The sequence below is a fragment of the Stenella coeruleoalba genome, assembly GCF_951394435.1.
Source record: "Stenella coeruleoalba genome assembly, chromosome: 19".
Taxonomy (NCBI): domain Eukaryota; kingdom Metazoa; phylum Chordata; class Mammalia; order Artiodactyla; family Delphinidae; genus Stenella; species Stenella coeruleoalba.
Window position 1 is genome coordinate 58,864,299 of NC_137165.1, and position 27,869 is coordinate 58,892,167.

At 37.3% G+C, this 27,869-nt stretch overlaps 1 protein-coding gene across 7 annotated transcripts in view; it reads left to right on the forward strand.

The window, feature by feature from the left end:
- The window catches only part of ABCA5 (ATP binding cassette subfamily A member 5), a 266,045-nt gene that overhangs the window by 211,258 nt on the left and 26,918 nt on the right, over nt 1-27,869 (forward strand). For 5 of the 7 annotated variants that reach the window (XM_079906169.1, XM_079906175.1, XM_079906172.1 and 2 more), the window contains 18 exons: nt 3,621-3,740; nt 4,811-5,015; nt 6,808-6,969; nt 7,874-7,962; nt 9,505-9,734; nt 11,328-11,469; nt 12,804-12,992; nt 14,424-14,571; nt 16,490-16,658; nt 17,794-17,852; nt 19,065-19,175; nt 20,638-20,813; nt 21,333-21,452; nt 22,511-22,649; nt 23,140-23,230; nt 23,418-23,557; nt 24,524-24,643; nt 27,399-27,600. In XM_079906169.1, the coding sequence (XP_079762295.1) occupies nt 3,639-3,740; nt 4,811-5,015; nt 6,808-6,969; nt 7,874-7,962; nt 9,505-9,734; nt 11,328-11,469; nt 12,804-12,992; nt 14,424-14,571; nt 16,490-16,658; nt 17,794-17,852; nt 19,065-19,175; nt 20,638-20,813; nt 21,333-21,452; nt 22,511-22,649; nt 23,140-23,230; nt 23,418-23,557; nt 24,524-24,643; nt 27,399-27,600 (2,594 nt within the window). In that variant the 5' untranslated portion in view covers nt 3,621-3,638. Of the gene's footprint in view, nt 1-2,152; nt 3,741-4,810; nt 5,016-6,807; nt 6,970-7,873; nt 7,963-9,504; nt 9,735-11,327; nt 11,470-12,803; nt 12,993-14,423; nt 14,572-16,489; nt 16,659-17,793; nt 17,853-19,064; nt 19,176-20,637; nt 20,814-21,332; nt 21,453-22,510; nt 22,650-23,139; nt 23,231-23,417; nt 23,558-24,523; nt 24,644-27,398; nt 27,601-27,869 lie in introns of those variants that run through there. The other 2 variants (XM_079906173.1, XM_079906170.1) reach the window with 2 other exon arrangements.

Consider the following 27,869-nt stretch of genomic DNA (forward strand, 5'->3'; position numbering starts at 1 on the left):
TATCAAACCTTAGGGGAAAGCTTAGTTCCGAGAATGTATGAACTTTCTTAAATGCTTCTATTAATCTAACTGTTTCCATGAGTCCCAGTCTCTGGGTCTCTTAGTTAAAAATTCCATTCTGCCTGGAGAAAACTTAAATGCTACCGCTCAGAGGTGGCCGTGGTGATGGTAGTCGTGGTGTGTCTGGTGGGATGGCGGGGTGTGTGCACAGGTTCATGGCCTTCAGGCAAGGCTGTTAAAGACTCAACCCTGAGTTCAGGGAGCAGTTCTCAAAAGAAGGAAGAATACTGTGAGTCCATCAGCTGCTTCAGGAGGGGCCTGTTTTCTAAAAATGAGGCATCGAGCTTGCAGCGTTCGGTTGGAATGAATAATTCAGTGGCTCCCACTAAATCGATGTGTCTTGGCAGATAGCTTGAGAATGTTCTTGCTGTTAAGTTGGTTAGTGTTTCTATGTTTTGTAGTAAATCATCCTCGAATGAGTGTGATCCGTCTGCCTTTCTCTACCTTCCACCCTCCCTCCTTCCCTCCTTCCTTTCATCGGCCTAGAGGTGATCACCAGCTCATTGCAGGATCTGATATAACAGGAATGAGGCTGTTGGGAGCATTTATTTTGAGTGTATCCTCCTTTCTTGGCTGCTGCAATTTTGCTCTTTTTAATTTACTCATTTAATATTTTTACAGTATATCTAATTGTGTAATTACTTTTTTCCCCACCATATAAGGAACACATATTGATGGAAAAATTGAGAAAATAGAAAACAGCACAGAGGGAATGAAAGTTGTCTAAATCTCATCGTTAAATTTAAGAAAAAGCTCTCTTCTGCACATATAAAGAGGATGTTTATTTGCTCCAAACTTCAATTATGTATATTGCCTTTTGGGGGGTAAGACAAGCTGCCTCTAAAAAGTTGCCTGCTTTTTTATCCAGGTGGAGACGGTCAGCCAGCTTGGAACAGACTGTTCTTGTGGTAGAGGGGGTCACACCAGTGGCTGCCATCAAATAGGTTTATATAAAACAAGGAACAAATATCTCTCTGAAGAAGGCTTAGCAGGACTTTTTTGGTGTCTCCTCCAAGCTGCCCTCTCGATACCTTTCTAGATGACGGGGCTGAGCCAACTGAAGTAGGGACCACGGAGAGTGCACTCGGGAGCCCGGCCAGGCTGGCTTCTGCTTGCATATAACCTCTTTGAAGACCTGCGATGTGGCTGCAACAGAGGTCCACTCGCAGAAGGGGCCCCAGGGGCCTCCAGAGGGTCATCTTAGCCTGGAAGAGGGCTACTGGGCCTGTGATGCAGTGATTTAGGTCATACAGCTCAAAAAGTATACTGAGGTGAAATTTGTTTCCGTCACTCCAAAGTGAAACCCTGTACTCATTAAGCACTTTCTCCCCTTCTCTGGCAACTACCAGTCTGCGTTCCATTTCTGTGGATTTATGTGTTCTGGAAATTTCACATAAACGGAATCCGATTTGACCTTTTGTGTCTGGCTTCTTTCACGTAACGCAATGTTTTGGAGGTTCATCCACGTTGTAGCACGTATCAGTACTGCATTCCTCTTTATGGTAAATAGTAAATCATTGCGTGTATACACCACAGTTTGTTTTTCCCTTCGTCTGTTGGTAGACATTTGGGCTGTTTCTGCCTCTTGGCAGTTATGACCCTGCGTGAACGTGCACTTGTTTGAGTCCCCATGGAGTAGTGGGATGACGTAGGAACTCTGTTTAACAGTTATGACCCTGCGTGAACGTGCACTTGTTTGAGTCCCCATGGAGTAGTGGGATCATGTAGGAACTCTGTTTCACTTTTGGAGAGCTGCCAAACTTTTCCTCAGCAGCTAAACCCCTTTGCAGTCCCACCAGCAGTGTATGAGTACCCAGTTTAGCCACGGAGTTTCTTCTGAGAAATTTGCTCTCGTTCAAAGCAGTATTCCTGTAGGTGATGCAGTGGTTATCCTTTGGCTGCTTTCAAGATTTTTCACTGTCTTTCATTTTTAGCAGTTTAATCACGATGTGTTTGAATGTGGATTTCCTTCGATTTATCCTGTTTCGGTTTCATCAAGCGTCTTGAAACTCTTAGGTGTTTCATCTCTGGCCAAATCTGGGAAGTTTTCAGCCAGTAATTCTGTAAATATGTTTTGCAGCGTTAACACACTTCTCTCTTTCTGGGTCTCTGATCGTTTGAATGTTAGACCGTTTGTTATTGTCTCACAGTTCTCTGAGGTACTGGTAATTGTTAAAACAACAACAACAAAACCCCTTTTCTCTCTTTTGTTCCGATTGAGTAGCTTCTCTTGATCTATCCAGTTGACTGACTGTTTTTCTGTTGTCTCCATTCTGCTTTTGAGCCCATTCTGTGGATCTTGTGTATTCGTTGCTGTGTTTTTCTGTTCTAGAATGACTACTTGGTGCTGCTTGATATCTTGTTTCTTTGCTGACACTTTCATTGTTTTCAAGAATGACTGTTTTCTTGCCACTGTTTGCTGGAGCACTTTTTAAGTAGCTGCCTTAAAGTCTTCGTCAGATAATTTCAAAATCTGTGTCACCTTGGCAGTGGCACCTGTGGGTAGAGTGACATTTTTCACATGCTTCATTACCGGAGTCATTTTGGGTTGTGTGAGACTGCGGGTTTTGTTTTCATCCCGTAGAGAGCATTGATGTCCTCTTTTAGCGTGCTGTCCACCTGGTTAGGTTCAGGTCTTCAGTTTCTGCCCACGTTCTCTCAACTGTGGTTCTAATTTCGGTTTAGTTTTCAGAAGCCTTTGCAGTGCAGTTTGAATCTGTCCGTGTGTGCCGCCCAGTGACCCATCCGGATCTGAGCGGTGGGTCTGTCTGTGAATTCAGTTCCTCAAGTGTTTGGTGCACAGAGTAGGATAAGATGCATGTTTACCCAGATGGGGTGTGTTAGTCCAGGAGCTAATGAACAACTTCATTGCGTTGCTTCCCTGAACTCCTCTTTTCATTTGCTCTCCCTGCTACTTTTTGATTCCCTGTGGCTTCTCTTTTCCATCTTCCAGCCGCCAAGCTAGGGTTTTCCTGCCCCACTGGGCCACGCACTTCGGCGACTGCATGTGCCGCATTCAGGGCCCTGTGTCTGGAAGGCGGCAGAGCAGAAAGTGGCGGGCTTTGTCTCCCGACCCTTGTGGAAGAAGCTCCACTCAGAAGAGAGAGTTTAGCTGGGCTCAGCTTTCATCACTGCAGTCTGACACTGCTGTAAACGGGGTTGCTTGGGGACAAGGGCACAGGAGAATGTAGAAAAGAATAAAAGACTGGGTGTTTCCCCGTTCGTGAGCAGAAGACTTCCGTTTCCTACCGAGCCAGAACTAGAGAGCTTCCTCCGCAGCTTTCTCTGTGTCCTAGTGCCCACTTGCAGTGCGTTCAGTTTAGAGGACACTGGAAGAGAAAAAGTGGAATTCCGGTTCGCCCTTGCTTCACATGCTGCTATTTACTTTTCAGGATCTTCACATTGCCGTTCCGTGCATTCTGTCCGGGTAGGAGAGACAGTGTGGAGTATGCTTAACTGTCTAGCCTGAGGCTGAAACATCTGTCTGTCTTTGACATTAGAAATGGCATATACTTGACTGTGTGGTTCCAATTTCTTTTTTTCCAATCTCCTTTCTTTAGTAAACTAATCCAGAAAACATGGCTACTGCAATTCGGGAAGTTGGAGTTTGGAGACAGACCAGAACACTCCTACTGAAGAATTACCTCATTAAATGCAGGACTAAAAAAAGTAGCGTTCAGGTAAGTTAAGTGACCATTATGTCTTATTGCAGTTTATTTTGCATTAGTATGTTCCATCTTTAAAAGATGATTTGTTTTGCTGGATACATTTTTATTATAATTTTATATGCTTAGGTCCCTTTAATTTGCTTATAAAAACTTGTTGTGTTGGCCTCAGAAAAATACCTAAATTATCCCATGTTTTCTGAATGTCAAAAATTTTAATAATGATGTCTAAATTTAGTTAATTTATAATATCAGTGCTTGATTTTGAACCTTGAGGCGTGCATTTCCCGTTTCATGGAATGAAAAATAGATTCTGCAGATAACTTCATGGAACATTATTCCATAGTTTATTCCTTATTGCCGGCCATCTTTTGGACTCTGGATTGAATTGCCCATAATTACTAAAATTATATCACATATTTGTTCCCACAAGCATACATTATTATTTATTTATTTAGCATACATTACTTTAAAAGGTGAAAGAAAGAACGAACTCTGGCTAACCAGTTACTAGTGATTTTAAAGGATGGAATGGTATTGTTGATCTTCTCCTGAAGCCAGCAGAACAATTAAACAGCAAGATGAAACAATAATGAGTTCACCCCTGTTAAAGTTGACTACTGAATATAATTGAGTATAGTTTTAGTAGTAGAAACTTAGCTGTAGTTAAAGCATGAGTTTTAATTCAGACTTGAATAAAGACATTTTTATGGTGATCCCTATTACAGATGTTTGGTAAGTTACTTTGAATAAAGTCGTGTATGAGTAAATTTATTATTATAGTTTATATTAGTAATCTAAGATGTTTAAATGTTAGCTTTTATGTCATTGAAATGTATTATGGTGACGTGAATTTTAAAATATTTTAGTAAAATTGAATGTAAAGGAAAAATTCATATGCTGTTGGGTCAGGTTCAGCACAGTATTTCTTTTAGGATGGAATTGCTTTTATTTTTTGTACTTAAGGGAGGAGACCCAAGTTCCTCATGTTTTTTGTTAGTATTAGTTATATTCATAGAAATCTTGATGATCTTTGCTGCCATTGTTATACTTTGTAATCATTTTGTTTGTTTCCTTTGTTATAGGAAATTCTTTTTCCACTATTTTTTTTATTTTGGTTAGTATTAATAAGCATGATGCATCCGAATAAGATCTATGAAGAAGTGCCTGACATGGAACTTAACCCCATGGACAAATCTGTCCTCTCTAACCTAGTTCTTGGATTTACACCAGTGACTAATATTACAAGAGACATCATGCACAAGGTTTCTACCGATCACCTTCCTAACGGTATTGTGAGTTTACATGTGTATTCTGTCTCTTGCAGAAAGCCTCTTCAGTATTTTGCCATTTGCTTTATTGAGTAAATACCATTCTTAACATTTAGATATATGTCCTTTCACCAAAACATAGTTTTATAGAAATACTAACATCATGTAATTCTGCTGCCTTATGATTCTTGTGAAACTTTAATTTGTAGTCTTGGTAATAGGAAGCATATTTTATGTTTTAATATTTTATATTTAATTCATAGACCATTTATAAAATAGCATATTTGTATAGTATAAAAGATTTGAAGGAATATTTCATTTTGATTCTGACTCACGTAACTATTAAGAAACTAGGAATACATAAAGACAGTAATGCTGATGCCAGGATGATTGATTTAATGAAATGCTGAATTGTAGAAAATAAGAAAATAACCTGTTATCTTCCATCATATAGGACTGTTAGTTGTAATTGACTTTAGTGTGTGTCACGCATTATTGGATAATGTGGCACTAAACAGAAGATGTTGATACAACCACGAGGCAAATAGCTTTCTCCCCAGTGGTTTCTTTCTGGTGTATTACTGTTTAATATTTTCATCTTACTAGTATAGAATACATTTGTTGGTTTATCATATTAAGCATAAGCACATGATAGCCATAAGAATTTAGCGTGTCAGCTAAGAAGAACTCATCAGAAATGTTGAGAATGAAATTCATTGGTAATTCTGAGTAGGACAAAAGTATATATGCTAAAGAAATCCAAGTCAGTGTGTATTAACTTAGATGCCAGAATAGTAGAAATGTATGTAGATTTTTTTTTTTAAGTTCTGTCTTTTTAATGGCAGAACTCTGAACGTGAGACTTTACATACATACATGGTAACTTAACTGGTAGGATGTTGAATTAACACCCTCTTTCTTCAGATCAATCCTGGAGTTCCATGTACACCTTCAAGGTCTGGAAAATCATGAGAATTAACATTTAAGTAATACTTTATAATTTACAAAGCATTTTCATGTCTGTAACTACATTCGATATTAACAACCCCTTGTGATCAGCTAGGTACCGTGGGTGAGGATACTAAAGTTCAGGGAACTAAATTGCTTACCTGTTCTCACACAGCTAATAAGTAGTAAAGTTAAGTACTGATCCTACGTGTTTTTTCCCATTTCATGACATGTTCTGAGTCTCCTGTAGTGAAGACTGCTTGATTGTAAATAAGACTTCAAGAAAATGTTGAAAAATTAAGATTATGGTATGAAAAGAGCTTAATGATGATTACAGTATTTTTTCATGTATCTTCTAGGAAAGGAACAAGCAGTATTGGGTTTAAATGGCAATTTTTATTCAAAGACGAGTGTGTCATAGTTACTAACATACACATTTAGTTTCTGAGGAAGGATTACGGAATTTTCTTCGTCAGAAGGAATATTTGAAAATCAAATATCCACTCATTTATCAAGGAGTCGTTTGTATGGTTTTACTTTGACGTAGATAAGTGGCCTACATATATTGCATATACAGCATATGATCTATTTTATTACGTTAATAACTTATGTGTTACGTGACACATACATAACTTATGTCATCAAATGACAGCTAAGAAATAGTGTCTGTAAAATTGCACTATTTTAATATTCAGTTTTTAGTTTCTTTTTAGAAGAGCTGTATTCATTTTCTAAGAAGTTAGAGCATCAGACAAGTGCTTATGAAATATTACATGCATCAAATATAATGTTAAACTTGGTGTATTGTATTACAATAAACTATTCAAATTTGTGAGCTAACTAAATTGTTATAATATTTTATAGTCATAATTACCGAAGAATATACAAGTGAAAAAGAATTGCTAGCATCCAGTCTTTCTAAGCCCAGCAACTTTGTAGGTGTGGTTTTCAAAGACTTCATGTCCTATGAACTCCGTTTTTTTCCTGATATGATTCCAGTGTCTTCTGTTTATATGGATTCAAGAGGTAAATGGCCCTAAAAAATCAATGAAAATGAATTAAATTCCCATTTTTGCTGCTCCTATAGTTCATATGCAAAATTCGATGGTGTCCACCATTGGCATTTTAAATAATAGTTATTCAGGTAAGAAGACTGTCAACTGTAGCATAAAAATATATGTGTATTTATCTGTCTACATCTATATACATAATATGAAGTATAATTTATGTAACATCCACCTTAATTTTAATACATTTATATTGTTTACAGTAACAAAACAGAATTTTATCTTGAATTGTATGACATTCTAAGTCTGTTCTTTTCTCCATGTAATTGTTTTCATATGTGGTATGGCGCGTACCTTTAAAATCTCAGGGTCTTCCACCAATAAACCTTATTAGTTTTATGTTGGAAACATGGAAAACAGCCTTCAATGCCTAAACCTCTGAAAAGATAATTATCAGCCACAAACATTTCTTGACTAATATTAAAGTCACTGTTAAGTACTGTGTTTGTGACTTGATTCCGCAAAGCCCTTACAGAATTTTTCTTTTTTTCTGTGCTGTTCACCTGAACTTGCCATTGCGTCTGGAAGATCTTCAAAGCTGATAAGTCATTGTAGAATGGCTTGCCTTAAAACAGAAAACTGATTTATTTTAAATAACTGTGTTTACCGTTAATTTCTTTCTTTCCATTTGTATTCATTTACGATTCAGTATCCTAACACATGTAACTCTTCAATTTCAAAACTTTGAAGTAAACAATAAGGAACGTGATAGATTTTGTTTGCCTTTGGAGGGCCATTGCTTATTTTCTTTGGTCCTGTAGAGATTGATTAATTATATTACTTTGGTAACCCCATGTGTGCTGCTTTTAAAGAAAACACTTGTATATTGCAGAATCTTACGTCTCACCTTTTTTTCTCCGTAGCTGGCTGTTCAAAATCATGTGAGGCTGTTCAGTACTGGTCCTCAGGGTTCACAGTTTTACAGGCCTCGATAGATACTGCCATTATACAGGTAAATACGAAAAAGGAAGAAAATAGAGTCAAACTGTGTTTTACCAATCATCCCTGAAGTCTTTACCACAGGATTTCATTTGACTGCTGTCAAATGTACAAAATACATAACTTAATACAACTCCTTTATGGAAAGAGATAAGGGAGAAGTCATACTCTCTGACTTAATTTTTTTGAAACCCACCTTATTTGATGGTTTCTAAGCATGTGATTCAGCATTCTGTATACCAGTATTATCATATCTGTGTTGACTGTAGATAATATTTATGAAAGGTCTACATTTGCAGACCTTTGCCCTTGAATAAGAATAACTTAGTTTAAAGAAGGTGAGTATCTTTATCTTAATCACAGTGGTAGATTTTATTTCTTATTTAACAAACATTTATCACTTGTTTGCCAAACATTATTTCCAAAAAGTTATGTACTAAGACCAACCCGTTTAATCTTTAACACCCCTATGTTAAAGGGTGCTGTTATTGTCTGCATTTTATATGTGCACCTGAAGCACAGGAAGGTTATAAGTGACTTTCCAAAACTCAGTTAATTAGTGGCAAAGCTAATTCAGACTATCGCCTTTGGGCCCCCAGTTCTGCATTTTAATACTGTACTGCCACTAAGATTGTGTATAAATGTTGTTGCATTTACGTTCTAAAGACATGCTTAGGCCTGATCCAGTGTTTCACATTTTAGCAGAAATGAACAGGAGACCTTGAACAGGAGACCTGTCTCTGTTAGTTGTTAGACTGCTATGTAGTAAAATGACTACAAAAATAATGCTTTACTTGACTGCGTTGTTGTTAGAACCATATGAGATGATGTATATAGAATTATCTTATAAACTCTCACAACATGGTATAAATGTACTGTAGATACAGTATTCAGTAACACAGAAGATTAAGGTAATGACAGTGAAATATGGGGCATATCACATTGACAGTGTTAAAAGTACTTACTTGTGTTTTGGCTAAAGACCTTAGCTGTCCACAACCCAGACCATACTAGATGAACAGGTAGAGCAGATCTCATTTTAGCCATTCATTTGAATGTTAAGTAGAAGTGTATCAGATGGCATAACTAGTTTTATTGTTCTCTCTATATGCGTGCTGCATATATAGATTTTAAAACACTAGAAGGACTTACTATCTAAAAGAACATTTTAAAAAGAGTCATTCTTTCATCGTACTAGTGATCATTCCTTAATTCCTCAGTTTTATAAATGCATGTTTTTATTAAGATGCATATAATTGTCAGCTAAAGATGATAATGTGCAGTTTTATTTTCTTTGACAAATTATTTAATAAAAATTTATATACTTCCGAACTTCAGACTTTAAACTTTATGACATGCCTCCAGAATGAGTAAAAGCAGTTTTCTATAGGTATCATGATGCAGGGGTCAATCACTTTATTTCTGGTGTGTAGCTTTTTGAGGATGGTGTTTGTACGAGGTTATTGATTAAATTTGAGGGTATAACTGTCACATTATTTTAGGGGCTACTATCAGAACTAAATTAATTGAATGTATTTACATTTTCTAATTACAGCTGAAGACCAATGTTTCTTTTTGGAAGAAGCTGGAGCCAACTAAGGCTGTCCTTATGGGAGAAACTGCTGTTGTGGAAATAGATACCTTTCCCCGAGGGGTAATTTTAATATACCTAGTTATAGCATTTTCACCTTTCGGATACTTTTTGGCAATTCATATCGTAGCGGAAAAAGAGAAGAAGTTAAAAGAGTTTTTAAAGATAATGGGACTGCATGACACTGCCTTTTGGTATGTTATTAAAACTTTGTTATTCAGTGTGATTAATAATTGTATAAGTATACAAATCTTCAGAATTGTAATTTTGTTGTTCACCTGACTTGATGAGGTGCTGATGCTGTTTTCTCACAGTTATTGCCTTTGTCTTGGAGTTTTTTGAGACCAATCAAAATGCTTCAGCAATTGATTGGCTTGTTTTAACATAAAGGAGGTGAGCTTTGGAAAGCTCATGTGGATATTATATATTTAAATTTTATTTAGTATTTTGTTTGAGTTGATGAGGCGTGCTCCATGTATTTCAGTGTATATTTCAGGGTATAGAAAATAGGAGATTTGGGGAAGTTAGACATGAATTGCCTGTTACAGTCCTCCTCAGGTATCACAGCATATACATGTTATTAAAAGGTAATCAAAATGACAGAAGTTTGTGTATGTAGTATATGGGCTTTCTTTCCCCTGGAGAAAGTTATTTTTGTGAACTTTTTAAGATTATAATATGCAAGTAATTTCTAGAGAAACAAGTTCACAAATGAGCACATTAGCATTTTTATACAATGATAATTTTATAGAGGCATGCATTTTTATAAATAATTCTAGGTGTATTTTTCGTACTTTTTCCACTATGTAATAACAACATTATTTTGACCTCTTTTTTGGGGGGGAAGTTAATACTGTTGCATGTGAGTTATTATTGTAGACCATTTTATTCCATTTAGCTCAATGCAACAGTTAATTAAAACACTTTATGTAATGGGGTCATTCTGCATGACATAGCATCTTTGTGCAGTTTTTTTCTCCTGTCGTTTTACTAGTGATTGGTTTTTGAGATGCATTGGTTATTAAAGTATTCTGTGAGGAAACAGTAGCTGGAAGAATGTAGGCAAATCAGTTTCTCAGTGCCTCAGTTTTGCCTCTGTAAAATAATGGTTTTAGTTTTTGTAGTTCAGATCTTTTAGCCCTATTTTGGTGATTTTATGATAGCATACATTAAATTATCTGCTAACTTGAAAAATGAAAATAAAATGAAACTAAATACTGTGGTGATTTCACTGAGCTCTGATTTTGAGGAGAAATGTTGAGTCCTGTAGTGAATCCATTGTTGATCTTCCTGATCTCACATTGTGTTCCTGTAGTAATTATGTTGTCGATTAGCAAGGTAACCTCTACTGTCTAAAGTACCAAAAGCCATCAGTTTGTTGCATGTACCATAAAGAAAATTGTCAGTCATTAAACTCTTTCGTATTTTAAGAAAATCGGAAGTATTGTGCATTGTTGAACTTTTGAGGGTTTTACATTTAAATTAATCATGAATTGCTATAAATCTGTACAGTTTTTTTTTGGACTCTTGGAAAGATAGTCACCATTTTATCTCTGTGTCAGATGATACTTTTACTGACAACTTAACCAATGCAGCTGTATTTTTAATTACATAGGAGAGCTTTAATTTTCAATAGATGAGCATACAAAGAAATGAAGAGATTGGCTTAATTTTAAGAATAAAATGGCTAAAATAAAGCTGAAGTTTTGTTTAAAGTGTTTCTGTTTTTTTTTTAATTGTTAAAGCCTATATCTTTAGCCATAAATGTATCTGTGTTCCCATTGCAGGCTCTCCTGGGTCCTTCTGTATACAAGTTTGATTTTTCTCATGTCCCTTCTCATGGCAGTCATTGCAACAGCTTCTTCTTTATTTCCTCAAAGTAGCTGCTTTGTGATATTTCTACTTTTTTTCCTGTATGGCTTATCATCTGTAAGTACTTTCATTTGAAATGGGAATAAAGAACTGTCAAAATATTTGATTAATAAAGTCTTACTGTTTGGTTTACTTACAGTCGATTTCCCATGAAAGACAAGATTGTTACTAGGCTACTGATACATGAGTTGTATCATTGTGCCTCCATATTTTTAGAAAAGTTACAGAATATTCTCAAGTTTCAATTTAACTTGTTTTCATATGAGGTATTCCACATACAGTTCCTCTGTGTCTGTCTTTCACTCTCTTCATTTAATTGTGCTTATTATACACCATTAAGATTGTCTGGTACTAGACATTTTATTCCTTTGTTTTTATGAGATCCTGACTGTTTCAAGTTAATTTATGTTACAGGATGATGTCGTGTAAAGATATATCTTTGTAAATGTAGCTCTTTGACAGTGTTGATTTCCATTGGGTAGTTTGGTTAAATGTGGGATGTCCATGACAAGCTTTTGTTTTAAGTGGTCCCAGTTTCCATTCTGATTGGCTTATGTGCCCATGCTGTATCCGTTGTTAAATATTTTGACTATCACCCCTGCTCTTTTTTTTTTAACATTTATTTATTTATTTATTTTTGGCTGCGTTGGGTCTTCGTTGCTGCACACGGGCTTTCTCTAGTTGTGGTGAGCGGGGGCTACTCTTTGTTGCGGTGCGCGGGCTTCTCATTGCGGTGGCTTCTCTTGTGGCGGAGCACGGGCCCTAGGTGCGCGGGCCTCAGTAGCTGTGGTGTGTGGGCTCTGGAGCGTAGGCTCAGTAGTTGTGGCGCATGGGCTTAGCTGCTCCGCAGCATGTGGGATCTTCCCGGACCAGGGCTCGACCCCGTGTCCCTTGCATTGGCAGGGGGACTCCTAACCATTGCGCCACCAGGGAAGTCCCATTCCTGCTGTTTAACATGATAATTTACAAATAACTGATATGCTCCTCTATATAATTGTCTGGTTTTTAACTGGCTCTGTTTCTTGTCAACACGTGAAGTTGAAAAGGTGGGCTCTGTGTAAAAGCTTGTTGACATACTGTTTTGTTCATATTTGTCCGTATCTAACTGCAGAAACACACGGTGGTTTATGGTTTCTACAGTGCTGAGATGATCATGTTTGCCTATTACATAGATATACTGCAGTTTTTAATATTTGTCGGTTTAAATTTTTAATGTAGAGCACTATTTGTATGAAAATTAAATATCTCACCATGGCCTTTAGAAATTAATTGCATTTTAATGAATGTATTTTCTAATGAAAATAACTTGTTCTTTCACAAGGAAAATTTAATTTTGTTTTCATACCAGTGTATATGAACAATGCTTTAACCTTAATATTTATATCTTACAGGTATTTTTTGCTTTAATGCTGACGCCTCTTTTTAAAAAATCAAAACATGTGGGAATAGTTGAATTTTTAGTCACTGTGGCTCTTGGATTTGTTGGCCTTTTGATAGTCCTCGTGGAAAGTTTTCCCAAATCTTTAGTGTGGCTTCTAAGCCCCTTCTGTCAGTGTACTTTTTTGATTGGTATTGCACAGGTAGGTAACATACATATCTTGCTTTCACTAAATATTTTCTTTTCTCTCCACTTCCATGCAGCATATTATACTACCATGCATACTGCCCTTAGTTTGCAAAAAAAATTATTTAAAATTTTCAACATGAAAAAGGAATGATATTTGAATATTGGAGTACATTTTATATTGGTTTCATTTATATTTTCTCCATTTTTAAAGTTTTTTATTTATATGACCTGTTTATAAATAAGTTCTCCACTTCTCACTTTAGTGTATCTCAATAATCTGTTTCACCGCAGTAACTCAGTTTGTTAGAAGTCATGGGTTTATGAGTCAGGCAATCTAGATTGCTCTGTGGCCTGGATTTATTGCTCCCTGTTGTAAATTTATCTCAATGTGCACCTGGGAGAAAATTGTGTGTGAAGCAGAACAAATTTTTCCTGACTGTAGTAGTGAAAGTAGTACCTTGTGGATTTTATAGGTCCAACATTCATGAGATTATCTTTCCCTAAATAGTACTTAGATTTATAAATTTGATTTTTATTTGTCTTTACGGGGCGCTCAGGTTCTAAGGGGAAAATTCTTATAAGAAACTGCTTTATGTATTAGAACACAAATTTGGTTAATGTGTAAAGAAAAAATGCAATTACTTAATACAAGAGATTATTCATGTTGGCTGGATAGACTTCTTATTTGTGAGACTTTGCTTGTTTATGAATATTGAGTTAAACGAATTTTAATTATTTGAGACCTAAGAGCTGTTATTACATGTTTTGAGAGTCCACTGAGTCCCCTTAGGAAGGGAGAATTATAGATTCATAGGTTTTTGTTGAGTGGGAGGGACTTTGAATGTCATTTAATTCACCTTCATTTCACAGATGAGGAGACTGAAGTCCAGAACAGCATAATTAAAGTTTATTTACTTAATGGCAGGGCTGAGACCTAAACGAGGCCTCAGTCTCTATTGCTTTCCTTCTGCTCTATCACCTGTATCTACTATGAATAATTTAATAGCTGTGTTAATTAATTATAGCACCTTCTCCCTTTTCAGTGTTGAAAGGTGCTGACCATAAGTTTATCCTCTAATACTTAATTTGTCTGACTTCTCTGTGGACCATAACCCTTTTGTTTGCATTAGTTTTTATTTCATTTGATAACCGTAGCATTAGAATTATTGCACATGCCCCGAGGATAGATGTACACTGGTCTTAGAAGCACAGCATTGAAATCACGGTGGAAAGGGGTTGCTGTAGTAAGCTCACGGTTTGGTCAAGTTTGTTGTTTTCTTTATAAACCATGTTACCAGTTTGGTGGAGACTGTTTAATCTGTTCAGAGGCCCAGTTTACTGACTCTGGATATTATGAGAAGCTCTAAATAGTGTTAGCTATTTTATAAAATGATAAAATATGTTATCATTTTTACATAATAAAGTTGGTGTTTCTGTTTTTCAGGTCATGCATTTAGAAGATTTTAATGAAGGTGCTCTATTTTCTAATTTGACTGAAGGGCCGTATCCTCTGATTATTACTATTATCATGCTGGCCCTTAACAGCATATTCTATGTCCTTCTGGCTGTCTATCTTGATCAAGTCATTCCAGGTATGCAGGTAGTTATTGGATTTTACGGTAAAGATATTTAGGTTTCTTTGCCCACATAAGGTTAACTTAACTAAAAAATTTTTCTTCTAAGTCCTATTCACTGTTACAGCTTTTAATTTAATTTTAAATAAGTATATTTCGTACCTTATTCATTAACTGCTAGTGAATGTATAAGGAGATTGTGGGTGAAAAGAGATCAGTTTGTTCTGAAAACCTTCAGTCCCTAATTGAACTCCTTAACTCAGTCCTTCCCCACATCCATCGTTTTGGCTACAGTGTTTTGTTATTTCACCCGATAAGCTCCGACACCAGGAGCAACCTGGTGACCCCTCCCATTCCCCACATCCCTCATCCTGCACCGATAGCAGACTTGTGCGGATTCAAAACATTACCAAATAACCAACACCCCCTTTCCTTTTCCCCCTGAGTTCCTCATTCATTTTGTCTGTGTGCCAGACCTGCAGTCCTATATGGAAAGACAGGTGTGGCTTTTAAAACTTGAGTTACTTCGAATCAAATAAGCTAACAGTTCCTTCTTGGTAGCGCAGGCCACAGGCCAGGTGCTCGGTAGCCGCGCTTGGCTGTTAGTCACCACACTGCAGAGCTCAGATGAGGACGTTTCTGTAGTTGCAGGAAGGCATGGTGGGCTCTGCTAGTCTAGACCGCCGTGGCAGCTCCCATCTAACTGCCTACCTCACGTCTGTCTAAGAACCTCACCGTTCCCTCTAATCAAGCTAATCTCCTGCTCAGACACCTTGCAGGGTGGGCACAGCCTGGTGAATCAAGTAGAAACTTGTTATATGTTAATTTCCTCCACGCTGCTTTTATGTATTTAGTCACTTCTTAGCCCCTGTGCCCCTCTGTTGTATTTTACATCCATCCACACGGTCCTGTTTATCTATTTAAACACATCTGCAGTGTATCCGTTACATTATTTTTAGCTACCCATAACAGAGAACCTCTTTAGTTGTCTTAAACAAGAAGGAAATCAAGCGTTTTATTTAAAGTCCAAAGATAGGATGGACCCCAGGTCAGTTGGCGTGCTCAGCTGTGTCATCAGGGACCCACTTTCTCCGAGTTCCTGCCTCTTGGTCTCAATCTGGCAGGTTTGCTCTCCTCCTGGCTGCACGGGGTTGTGCTTCTTTGTTCCCGTCCAGAGGGAGAGGGAGAGGTTGCCTTTCCCCCAGTAAACCCTTCGCTCCTGTCTGGTTGGCACCTGCTTGTGGCTGCAGTGGTAGCAGCCACCAGAGCCTGCCAGGGGCTCATTAGGTCCACTGGCATCTCTCTGTAGTTGGGATCAGAGCCCTTTGAAACATGCGCTCGTCTAGAGGAGGGGTGGACGTTAGAAAGGACGGGAAGGGTCGCTTCCTTGGGGAGAAAGGGAGAAAATACGTACATGCTGTGTGGGCAGTCGGAGCTAAGTCTCCTGTGTCGGTCCTGGTGGCTGTGTTTTTCTCCTAGTTCTAAAAAGTCTTCTTTATGAACAATATCAACTTTTCTGAATACCGTCTGTTTTCAAACACTAAGCTGATACTCATTCAAGCCTTCAGGCTATCCAGATGTAAACTTTTCCTCTTCTGAACTCTTATTAGCACTGTGCGTGGCACGCCTCAAGCTGTACGTTGTGTTTCAGCCGTTTAGTATGTACATGTAGTCATAACGATGTAAGTTTCTGTAGGGCAGAAAATGTACTTTGCTTACATTTACGTTCCCTAGACTCTCAGCAACTCTGAAACTATTTCTGGACAAGAGTTATTGGTCAGTAAAACTTTTATTTTTCACACACTATCTATTTAGTATTTTATGTCTAAACTTTAGATCTAGGTTGTCTTAGGTTTCACAGACTGCCTTTATGATTTAATAACTAGTTTTCAGAAATAACTTGTTAGGATAACTCAGGTTTGTTTTTTTATTTCAGGAGAATTTGGTTTACGGAGATCATCGTTTTATTTTTTGAAGCCATCATATTGGTCAAAGAGCAGAAGAAATTATAAGGAGTTATCGGAGGGCAATGTTAGTGGGAGTATTAGTTTTAGTGAAACTGTTGAGCCTGTTTCTTCAGAATTTATAGGAAAAGAAGCCATAAGGTATGATTTAATCTTTGGCAGTTTAGGTCTAAGAACTGCTCATGGAACATGCCACATTTAAATCCTATCTTTTACATAATGCATGTAAGTATGGTATCTTTGAAGATTTGGTGCACATTCCATGCTTTTTTTAAGAACCAGTATTAAGGGCTAATTCTCTTTTAAGTTTTTATTTTCTTTGCGGCCATTTAGAATAAGGTTGCTGCTAGGTTTGAAATTTTATGTTTGAATAGAAATTTTTAAAAGTAATAAAACCTAGTATTTATAAAATTAAGCTATTTTAAAGTTTCCTCATTATGTAGATTAAAACAGAATAAACATTAACTTTCTATTTTTATTCAGGCTACATTGTCTGAGATATACACCACACTAAACTGTGCTCTGTTGATTTCATAGACCCTTAGAAATTGTGACATAATTAACTTGTCACATCAACTTAATTTCTGAGGATGAAGGAAATTCATTACTGTTCCTTCTAGTTCAGTCAAAACCAAATTAAAAAAATAATGAGACCGAGAAAAGAAATAAAAGTGCAAGAAAAATTGGAGTATAATTTGTGTTTTTTAAATTTAAGAAAAATGTCTAAAAGCAAGGGAGAGTTAGATATTTAAGATGCAGTCAGTGGGCTGGCGGTCTGCCTTCGTAAGAGTAAAATTTAAACTGGTGAATAAGACCATTCATTCCTTCAAAAATTATGTAAAACATTTAAAGTGGAAGGAGAGAATCACTTCACATTTATAGACAAGTGCTGATGTGAAATAGCACTCGGTTTTTAATCTCCCTTAACTGATAAACAAGTATTGATTAATTACAAACAGAAAAGAATCCAATGTGAAATAAGAAATCTATAAATTGCTTGAGTCAAATGTTTCAGTTTCTTTTTAGAAGTTGGCTTATCATGAAAACTGAATGAATAACACTTAAAATGGAGAGGAATACTATACTTTTCTCTTGTAGTTTCTTTCAAATACTTTTATTATTATTGTCAGATTTCCTTGGTTTATTGTTTTAGTAGGAAGATACTTTATTATTATTCCCGTTAAATATGACAGCTTTGATTAAAAATATTATACATGGAAACACGTACTTATAGATTGCTTTAAATCCTTATAAAGTAGAAAATGGTGTTTTTCAGAATCAGTGGTATTCAGAAGACATACAGAAAGAAAGGTGAAAATGTGGAGGCTTTGAGAAGTAAGTAGCTTTCCTAGCGTTCAGTCCATAGCATTAAAGTACAAATGGAAAAACAACGTACGTAGCTTGTGGGAAATTTAAATTCTTTACCACAATTTTCTCTCTTTCCTTTAGGGATACTTCCATTTATTTATGTGACTAACGGTCATAATAAAACTTAGCATCAAAGTAGTAAAAGAAAAAAGTAATATCTATCGAGATGAAAAATAGTCAACTCCTTGAACAAATCTGTGTCCTTTTTCATTTTATTATTAGCATGTGTATACATGTTAGTTCCTTTTTTTTTTTTTCCTTTTGTCCTAACACAGGGTTTCTCAGCCTTGGCACTATTGACGTTTTGGGTCTGATAGTTCTTTGTCACGGGGAGCTGTCCTGACAGTTGTGGCGTGTTTAGCAATGTGTCTGTCAGGGTTCTTCAGAATCGTTAGAATCTATATACACACATATACACAGAGAGTGAGAGCACTGTGGGGAGGGGCGGGCGGGAAGCGGGGAAGACGATTTTTGAGGAATTGGTTCACACGACTGTGGGGCTTGACAAGTGTGAAATCTGTAGGGCGGGGCTGGCAGGCTGGGCACTCAGGCAGGAGTTGAAGCTGCGTCTGGCCTGCAGGTCTTGGGATGCTGTCAGCGTGAGATCACCTTCATCAGATCGGGGGTTACAGTTATTTGAAGCTGGGTTTTCAGCCCCCTTTCTGCTGTCTCCTTTCAGACACTGACACGTCCATCTGGTGATATTCATTCTACTTTACTCCTGTTTAAATTGAACTTTTAAAGCATTTACTTAGCCTTTTCCAAGCTATTGGTTAATTTCTGGTTTTTTGCCAGTAGATTTAACATGCCTCTAAGTACCCTTGGGAACAAATTTTTGTTTGTCCTTTTGTTTTAATTCCCTTGGAAGTTCCCCAAAGCGGGTACACAGAAATCCCTCCCCCCGCCATGTTTTGTGCCCCCTCTAAATCGGTTAGTGTAATAAAAAAAGAAAAAGCTTATTTTGTATCATTTTTCTTATTGTTCATACCATTGACTATAACAAAGAATTATTATTGTGTTATAATATTAAATATTATGTTATTAAATATGCCGGTAACTTTAAATCTGTCTTTAAATTTATTGACTTCTTTCAAGGTTGCTCAAGTATTGTGTATTGTCTTACATGGCTCAACAGAAATAAGAATCACATTTGAGACTTCTCCTTTTTCCCTGAACTAGATTTATCCTTTGACATATTTGAGGGTCAGATTACTGCGTTACTTGGCCACAGTGGAACAGGAAAGAGTACATTGATGAATATTCTTTGTGGACTGTGCCCACCTTCGGATGGTGAGTTTTTTGACTTAAAGAGAAAAATCCCTTACTTTGTTTTATTAGGGTTATTAGCTAAGGTACCATGGTAATTATTTATCCTTGTGATATGTACCGATTGATTTTTGTCACTGATTTGGGATCAACTTCTGTGTCTGTAAAGATATTTTTCTTTGTTTTTTGATTACACACATCTGTTTTCTCTTCAATGGAAAATAAAAGTGACTCAGTCATATTTAATAAGGAGGATCTACTTTTGTGCCTGTTTTAGCAGATATTTTACTTGTGTTTTTGTTTACTGTTCATTTTCAAGGAAGGATAAATCAGTAATTAATTGGAAATTAAATGAGGCCCATAGACATTTTGGTTGAGAAAATAAAGACTTCTAAGTATCCAACAGTAGTTCAAAAGGAAAGAATGACGAGTGTCAGTACAATCTCCTAAAATAGATTTGTAAGAGCAATGCCTCAAACGTATAATTGTTACATGTGACTGCCCTGTAGGTGAGAATTCAGTACAGCAGCTCCATTTTTCCACAGTAACCAAATAGAGTGGCAGAACAATAAATATTTTAATTTAAGAAAGGGCCAAACTTCCGTGTACTGATTCTGCATCTTTTTTTTTTTTTTTTTTTTTGCGGTACGCGGGCCTCTCACTGCTGTGGCCTTTCCCGTCGCGGAGCACAGGCTCCGGATGCGCAGGCTCCGGACGCGCAGGCCCAGCGGCCATGGCTCACGGGCCCAGCCGCTCTGCGGCTTGTGGGATCTTCCCGGACCAGGGCACGAACCCGTGTCTCCTGCATCGGCAGGCAGACTCTCAACCACTGCGCCACCAGGGAAGCCCTGATTCTGCATCTTTTTAGATGTAGTTTCACTTCTAAAATTAGTTTGATTTTGTTGCTTATCTCTGTGTCACTCTTTGAGGGTAATTATAATACCTTTCATTCATATAAGGATTTATTATTTTTGTTACAATTCTCCGTACATTAGCACACTGGTTTAATAGTTCTTCAGTAAAGGGGGATATATTAGTGTTCAGTTAATAGAAGGAAAAAGCTTGGATTTAGATTAAGTGATTTCTCAAGGCCACACAGCTGGTTAGGGGTAAATTTTAAGTTCTTTGTTCTCTTTACTGTTGCATAATGCCTGGAAATGAGGGAAAATTGTTCCTGGAGTATTAGTTAATGCACCGATAGATAATTTTGTTTAGTATGAAACTTATGGTTCTTTGCTCTTTCCACTCTGTAATATGCCCTGAAAATGAAGGAAAATGAGATTGGAATATACGTGGCAGCAAATCACCAGTATGATGGTGATTTCCACCAGTATGGAAATGAGGGTGCGTTGTGTCCTCCAAATTTATATTGACTCTTATTTTATGTCTGTTACATACAAATAACTAAATTATTAGTATATACTAAAACATATATACTTTTTGATTCTTAATATATTTAACGTAAATACATATATTTTGCTTTTAGGGTCTGCATCTGTATATGGACACAGAGTCTCAGAAATAGATGAAATGTTTGAAGCAAGAAAAATGATTGGCATTTGTCCACAGTTAGATATACACTTTGATGTTTTGACAGTAGAAGAAAATTTATCCATTTTGGCTTCAATCAAAGGAGTACCAGCCAATAATATAATACAAGAAGTATGTTATTTATATAGAAATCTTTACTTTTATTTGCTGTAAATTAGTAACCTTGTGCAATAACTTCTGTAATAAAAATATGCTTGAAAATCTAAATATAAAACCTGTTCTGAGCCAGTAAACAGAAAGTCATTGTAAAGAATTAGAACTTGGAGCAAAAGTTTTAGCACATAGGAAATAGTCCTTGTTTCATCTGGAGGATTCTAGTCACTCAATATAGATGTTTCTTTTCTTTTCTTTTCGCCTCCACCCCCTTCCCCTGCCACACAGACACACACGGAGCCTTTGCACTGATCCTCTCCCACCACCCAGGGGTCACAAAAGTACAGCAGACCTTCCCATCAGGAATCCTTTTAGCTATTATTTCAAAATTATGCATGGATATATGTCAAAATTTAGTTCTGGACTAAAAGAACATTTTAAAAGTTGACATTAAAATTAGAACACTTAAAAACTCATATTGATAATTATGTAAATGATGTGATTTTAAAAACGTTTATTGACACTTTACTTTCATAGGTGCAGAAGGTTTTACTGGATTTAGACATGCAGGCTATCAAAGATAATCAGGCCAGAAAGTTAAGTGGTGGCCAGAAAAGAAAACTGTCTGTAGGAATCGCTGTTCTTGGGGATCCAAAGGTAAGCAGATATAGTGTCATTGATGAGATCATTTTAAACTATGTTGAATTAAAAAGTGGTTGTAGAAAGATACACATACACACATTGTATAAATTTTAAACATACATAAAATACTATATGTTATTATGGATGTAATTATAGTAATAAGATTTTAAAACTGAAGTCAGAAAGATATGCAGCATCTTTAATTTACTGGCCATCTCTCGGAAGGGGAATGGATAGGACTGACTTTCTTTATACCTGCAGAGTTTTATTTCTCTGAGAGAAGATCTGAAGTAAAATAACATTTGTTGAAGTTCAGTGGTGGCTATAAAAGTATTGTTATGTTTATTATTCTCTTCAGTTTTCTATACATTTGTAATGGTTATAATAAAAATTTAAAAGTAAGAACAAAATCAAATGAACAGTTCTGTTTTTCACTGTTCTGTTGATTTGATTTTTTGGTCTGTTTTGTGCTCTTCTCTGTCTGGCAGAAGCAGAGAACCAGCTGGTCACTGCTTTGCACAGTGTTAGAAAGCTGCCAGGTGCACACCTGTGGCCGGGAGCCCACTGGGTGCCCACCATCCTGCCACATGCCCTGCTGCTGTAGCTTGTGGAGGACTGTGGTTCAGGCTTTGTGTCAATTTATCTTCCTCCCAATCCCCACCACCATATTTTCAAAATTAAAAATAGTCTTAAAATAAATTTCTTTCCCTGAACTAATACAGAGCATAATTCTCTAACGAGCAGTTGTTACATCTACAAAACTTAATTGTTCAGGTAAAAGCGAAATGCTCGGTGTTTTGTTTTTTAGTTTGTCTATCTGATTGTTATTATACTTATGTCTTATACATTACAGACATTTGTATTTTAAAATTAAACCAAAGAAGGTATTCATATGCCAAACCGATAGTTTTTTAAATTTATGCTAACTCATATATGAGTGGAAAACTCAGACCTAATACATTTCTGATTGGATAGAGTAACTTTAAGTGGGGAAGGTTTGCAGGGTCTGCATGAATTTTATATATTTTAGTTTTCCTGAGGATTCCCTGCCTTGCCCACTCGTTTGCACACAGGTACTGTTGCTGGATGAACCGACAGCTGGAATGGACCCTTGTTCGCGTCATATTGTTTGGAATCTTCTTAAATACAGAAAAGCTAATCGGGTGACAGTGTTTAGTACTCATTTCATGGATGAAGCTGACATTCTTGCTGGTGAGATTTTTACTTTATTTTTAAAGGTTAAGGTCATGGGGCCAAATGGGAGATTAGACATAGAAATGCTAAATTCTGAGGAATAAATAAAGAAGCTGTGCGTTCTTTGTTTCTGTTGCTTTCTTGTCGTTTGTACATTTGGCTATCAAGGAAGTTGTGAAAGCACTTCTGTTAGTAACCTTATAGGAAGGGTTCGAGACATTTGGAGCATGTTAGGAAAGTAGACTGTAGACTTACGCTGCCTGGGTGGAACCCCTGGCTTTGTCACTTAATAGCCACGTGAAACGTGGGCAAACTGCACATGTTCTTATTGCCTTCCTGTTCTCATCGAAAAAGCAGGTGATGATAATCTATACCTTCCTCATAAGGCTGTTGTGATAATTTAATGAGCTCATACACTGGTGTCTCATAGGTTAATCCAGAAAATATAAATGCCAATTATTAATGCTGTTACTAACTCTGAAATTGAAACGCAAATCTCTTTTTGCAGATCGGAAAGCTGTCATATCACAAGGAATGTTAAAATGTGTTGGTTCTTCAATTTTTCTCAAAAGTAAATGGGGGATTGGCTACCGCCTGAGGTATCCTTCATTCTTTACTGCCTTGTTCCTTATTATATTCTTGAGCTATTGTTACTGTGTTTAAGCTTTGCCATGATGTGCTTCGGCCATTTTTGTATGGCACTAACTTTAACTTAAAGCATTCAGAATTTACTTCTGGCTGTTGACTGAGTAATCATAAAAAATTATCGTTTTTGGTTTTCTCTAGCATGTATATTGACAGATGCTGTGCCACGGAATCTCTTTCTTCTCTGGTTAAACAACATATACCTGCAGCTACTTTATTACAACAGAGTGACCAGCAGCTTGTGTATAGCTTGCCTTTCAAGGACATGGACAAATTTTCGGGTATTCCTTACTTTCAGTTTCTTGACTGCTGAACCAGGTTCTTGCATTGGGGATGAGTTTTCTTAATTTACTTGGTTTATTTTTCTATATAATATTTACGTGCTCACAGGTCGCCAGAGTTAATATTCCGTTTCTGCTTTATTTTGCTTTTGAAAATCAGAAATGCTGTAAGCTAACATTTCTTTTTTTTAAAAACGGCATGCAAGAAACTCCAACTAGTGTGTTAACTTACGTAAATAATTGTTTTATTGTCAAGAAAGAAAGAAATTGTTCCCTTTTTTTGTTCTGGGAATAAGAATATAAATATACATATACACAAATATATACATACGTACACACACAAATGTGTATACACACACACACACACACACACAGTTGTTTGTATAAGTCCTAAGCTCTTTTCCAGTTTCATGATTTCATAATGAATTACATTATTATACGGTAAACCCTTGAATTATTTTATTTGTGACATTTAGTTTTCTGCTTTTTGATGAGGAATTCAAGCTCAGTGTCCTTTATCTGTTGACAGATGACTTAATAAACAAAAGGATATTTCTTACTCTTGAAGATACGTTATGCAGAATTCCCATAGCATTCCTATAATTAGATAGAAATTTTCTATGCGGTTTTCTATGGTTTCCTTTTGAGAATAAGGAATCATTAATTAACTGAATTGAAGTACATGTGTCAACGTAATGTACTCTGCCCATCACTCTGTCTATAAAATATTTCTTAGCTTTAATTTATATTATGATGCATGTCTAATAGATATATATCTCCCTAAACAAACATTCCTTGGGGTCCTTAGCAATTTCTAAGAATGTTGACAGGGTCCTGAGACCAAACAGTTTGAGAACACTGTGCCGGCCCAGTAAATTCAGTCATATGCTATTTTAAAACGACATTTTAGAAGAACTCATGGTAGTGTGCTTAATGACACAACGCTCTTTCATTTTTCTCCTTTAGGTTTATTTGCTGTTCTAGACACTCATTCAGATTTGGGTGTTATTTCTTACGGTGTTTCCATGACGACTTTGGAAGATGTATTCTTAAAGCTAGAAGTTGAAGCGGAAATTGACCAAGCAGGTAAAAACAAAGCTAACGGCACATTTTAGGCAGTGAGCCAGACAGATAGTGATCAAGACAAATAATTGTAGAAGCATGTGGAATTTGTATTTTGGGGAAGCAAGGGTAGAAATAAACAGGTAAATAGATATTTACAGAGAGTGATAGGAGTCATGAAGGGATTAGTGGGGCGGTCTCAGGAGGCAGATAGGTTAGATGGCATCTCAGGGGGGACTGGGGATATTTAAAGTGAGGCCTGAACGGCAAGAAAAGTGAGATTTCATCGCAGAGCCTTCCAGGTGAAGGGACTCGCTACTGCACAGGTGTTGGTTGAGGGATGGGTTGGATGTTTCTGATGACGAAGAAAGGCCGCCGTGGAGAGCCAAGGAGAGGGTAGCATGTAGTGGGCTCAGAGCTGGAGGCCAGGGGCCACATCATATTTAGTCTTTGAACATGTTTAGTCTGGAAAAACATTTTGTTTGTTTTCTTAGTGTGATATGAAGCTACCAGACAGTTTGAAAGCAAAGGGATAGCGTGATCTGATTTGCATTTTTAAAAACTGCTTTCCGGTTGTTGAATGATGAGTGGATTTAAGGGAAGTGTGGAAGCAGAAGAGCAGCTAGGAAGCTATTGCAATTCGTCTTAGTTTGAACTAGGATGGTTGTGACAGTAGGGAAACATGCACAGCGCGGGCTTCTCCCAGAGGCGCTGCTGGTGACTTGCAGATGATGGCTTAGCGCTAGGGGTTGAGGACCGGGAGGTCAAGAACAGTGTCCAAGTTTTTGGCTTGAGAACTGGAAATGGAATTGCCCTTTCCTGAGAAACGGGGAGCAGCAGGTTTGTGGAATGAAGGACTCCAGGTGTGAATTTTGGTTATACTGTTGAGAGGTTTAGTAAACATTCCAGTGGAGATGATGCCTGTGGGCTGTTTGATTCACACACTTGGAGCTAAAGGAGGGCGTTGGGCTCAAGATACAAACGCTGGATCCGCCTGTGTACCGATGGCCCTGTGGGACTGGATGAGGTGCTTCGGTGGCGAGCGCGGACGCAGTGGAGGGAAGCCCCGAGGGTGAGCAGTGAAGGGCCAGGGAGGGCTGACCAGGAAGGCACCAGTAGCGCCCTTTCTGTCTTCACGAAAGAAGATGCAGGAGCTGGGGCAGCATGGTGTTTGAGGCAAGAGCGAGTGGGCAGTTCTCTGCTGACTGCTGTGAAGAGGAAGATGGCGGCACAGAAGGGGGGTTTGGTAGCTTAGAAGAAGGGGAATGTGGAAGGGTGGGAGCCGGTCTTGACCTTGACGCGAGTGATTTCAGTGGTGCGGTCGAGATCCGTGAGGTTTAAGCTGAGAATGGGTTGAAGGGTAGCGAGACTGGTGTGGTGCTGGGTCCTGAGAGTGAAGGAAAAAGGATGTTTCTCTCAAACGTGGAGGAAGAAAGGTGAGCTTACGATGAGGACGTAGGGGCGGATTGCAGCTAGAGAAGGAAAGTTCACGTGAAAATGTTGGATCAGTTGGAGCGATAGCAAGATCTTAAATTTGGGCATCCGTCAGTTTGATGAAACTGAGTGGAGATAAAGGTATGGGAATGGAAGGAATGAAGGGAGCTAGAGGTCAGGATGTAGAATGCGTTAACAGTGCATATGTCCGTAATACTGAGGATGGCGGAGAGAGCTAGATGGAGAAGGTGCTTGTGTGTGTGTTGCTCAGTACTTTGAGGCATACGAAGTAGTTTCTAGAAACATCTGGGAAGTGGGAATGAAAATCAGAAGGGTGAGCTCTGTTCAGGTATTATTCACTTTTCTCTATAGTACCTTTAAGCCCATTATGCAAAATAAATTTACCTCTAACATCAGCTTGCTTTCAGTTTGGTCGATTTTAATTGTTTTATTTTTTAAAGATTAGTATATATCAAATTCTGTAGAAGGCCAGTTGGAGCTCACTGAGTACTATGATTGTGATATGCAGTATTTCAGGACCTGCTTTTAGTTTGATTAGTCGCTGTGTCAGGGGAAGACAGGGACTGGACTTGTCCATCTACTGAGTCATCCGTTCAGACTGTTGAGTTGGTAAGATGCCAAGACAGCCAGCTTGTACCTAAATATTATTTTATACATTATTCTGCTCCACTCTTAAAATTTTTAATGTTTACTCATTTCTTAAACTTAGCCTAAGTCCTTCTTCATACCGAAACCAGTTTTCATCTCTTTTTATTATTTTTCATCTCTTTTAAGTCAAATCACTGTTGTGAAAATAACGTATCTTGATTTCTATCCCCATCCAGTAGTTTTGTCAGGTTTTGGTCTAATGGAATCAATCATATAGCATGTCTCTTTTGCTTATATTTATTCTGGTTTCTTTGACTTAATGTAATGTTTGTAAGATCAAGCTACTATGGTTATACAATAGTTTGTTCACGTTCATTGTTTTACGCTATTCTATTACAGGAATATTTCATGACTTATTCTTTCACCTGTTGATAGAGCATGTGGTTCTTTCCAGCATGTGGCTATTGCACAGGGTACTAGCTAAGGATATTCTTGTACATGTGTTTCAGTGAGCCTCTGTACATAATTCTGTTGGATTTATACCTGAGAGAGAATGTCCTGGGTCATAAACTGTGCACATGTTCAGTTTCGATAACATTGCCAAAGTATATGACTGTCCCCTTTGTCCTGTATCACTGCCAGGTGTGTGCTGCTTTGACATTTACATGCTTCAGAAAGGTTTTCATCTTTTTAAGGAAGATAACGTAAGTTTCTATCGTTTTGTTTTGGCAAATAGATTATAGTGTATTTACTCAGCGGCCACCAGAGGAAGAAGTGCATTCAAAACCCTTTGATGAAATGGAGCAGAGCTTGCTTATTCTTTCTGAAACCAAGGCTTCTCTGGTGAGCACCATGAGTGTTTGGAAACAGCAGGTGTTTAAAATTGCAAAGTTTCACTTCCTTACCTTGAAACGTGAGAGCAAATCAGTGAGATCAGTGTAAGTATAACCGCTCTTCCGTCTGATGAGTTGTTTTCTTAAGGATACAAACTAGATTTACCATCTTAGTCTTTAAAATGTAGACATATGTAAATACTCTGTGTAGTTTTGAGAGATTAAAATGGTAATTTCACAATGTCAGAGAAAAAAATTATACCTCTGGTGATTTCATTGGATATCATTAGAGCCTTAACTCTTTTTTAAAACTAGCATTTTTTTGGTCTCATCTATAAAATGAGGGAGTGACAAATAATTTTCTCTAATTGTGT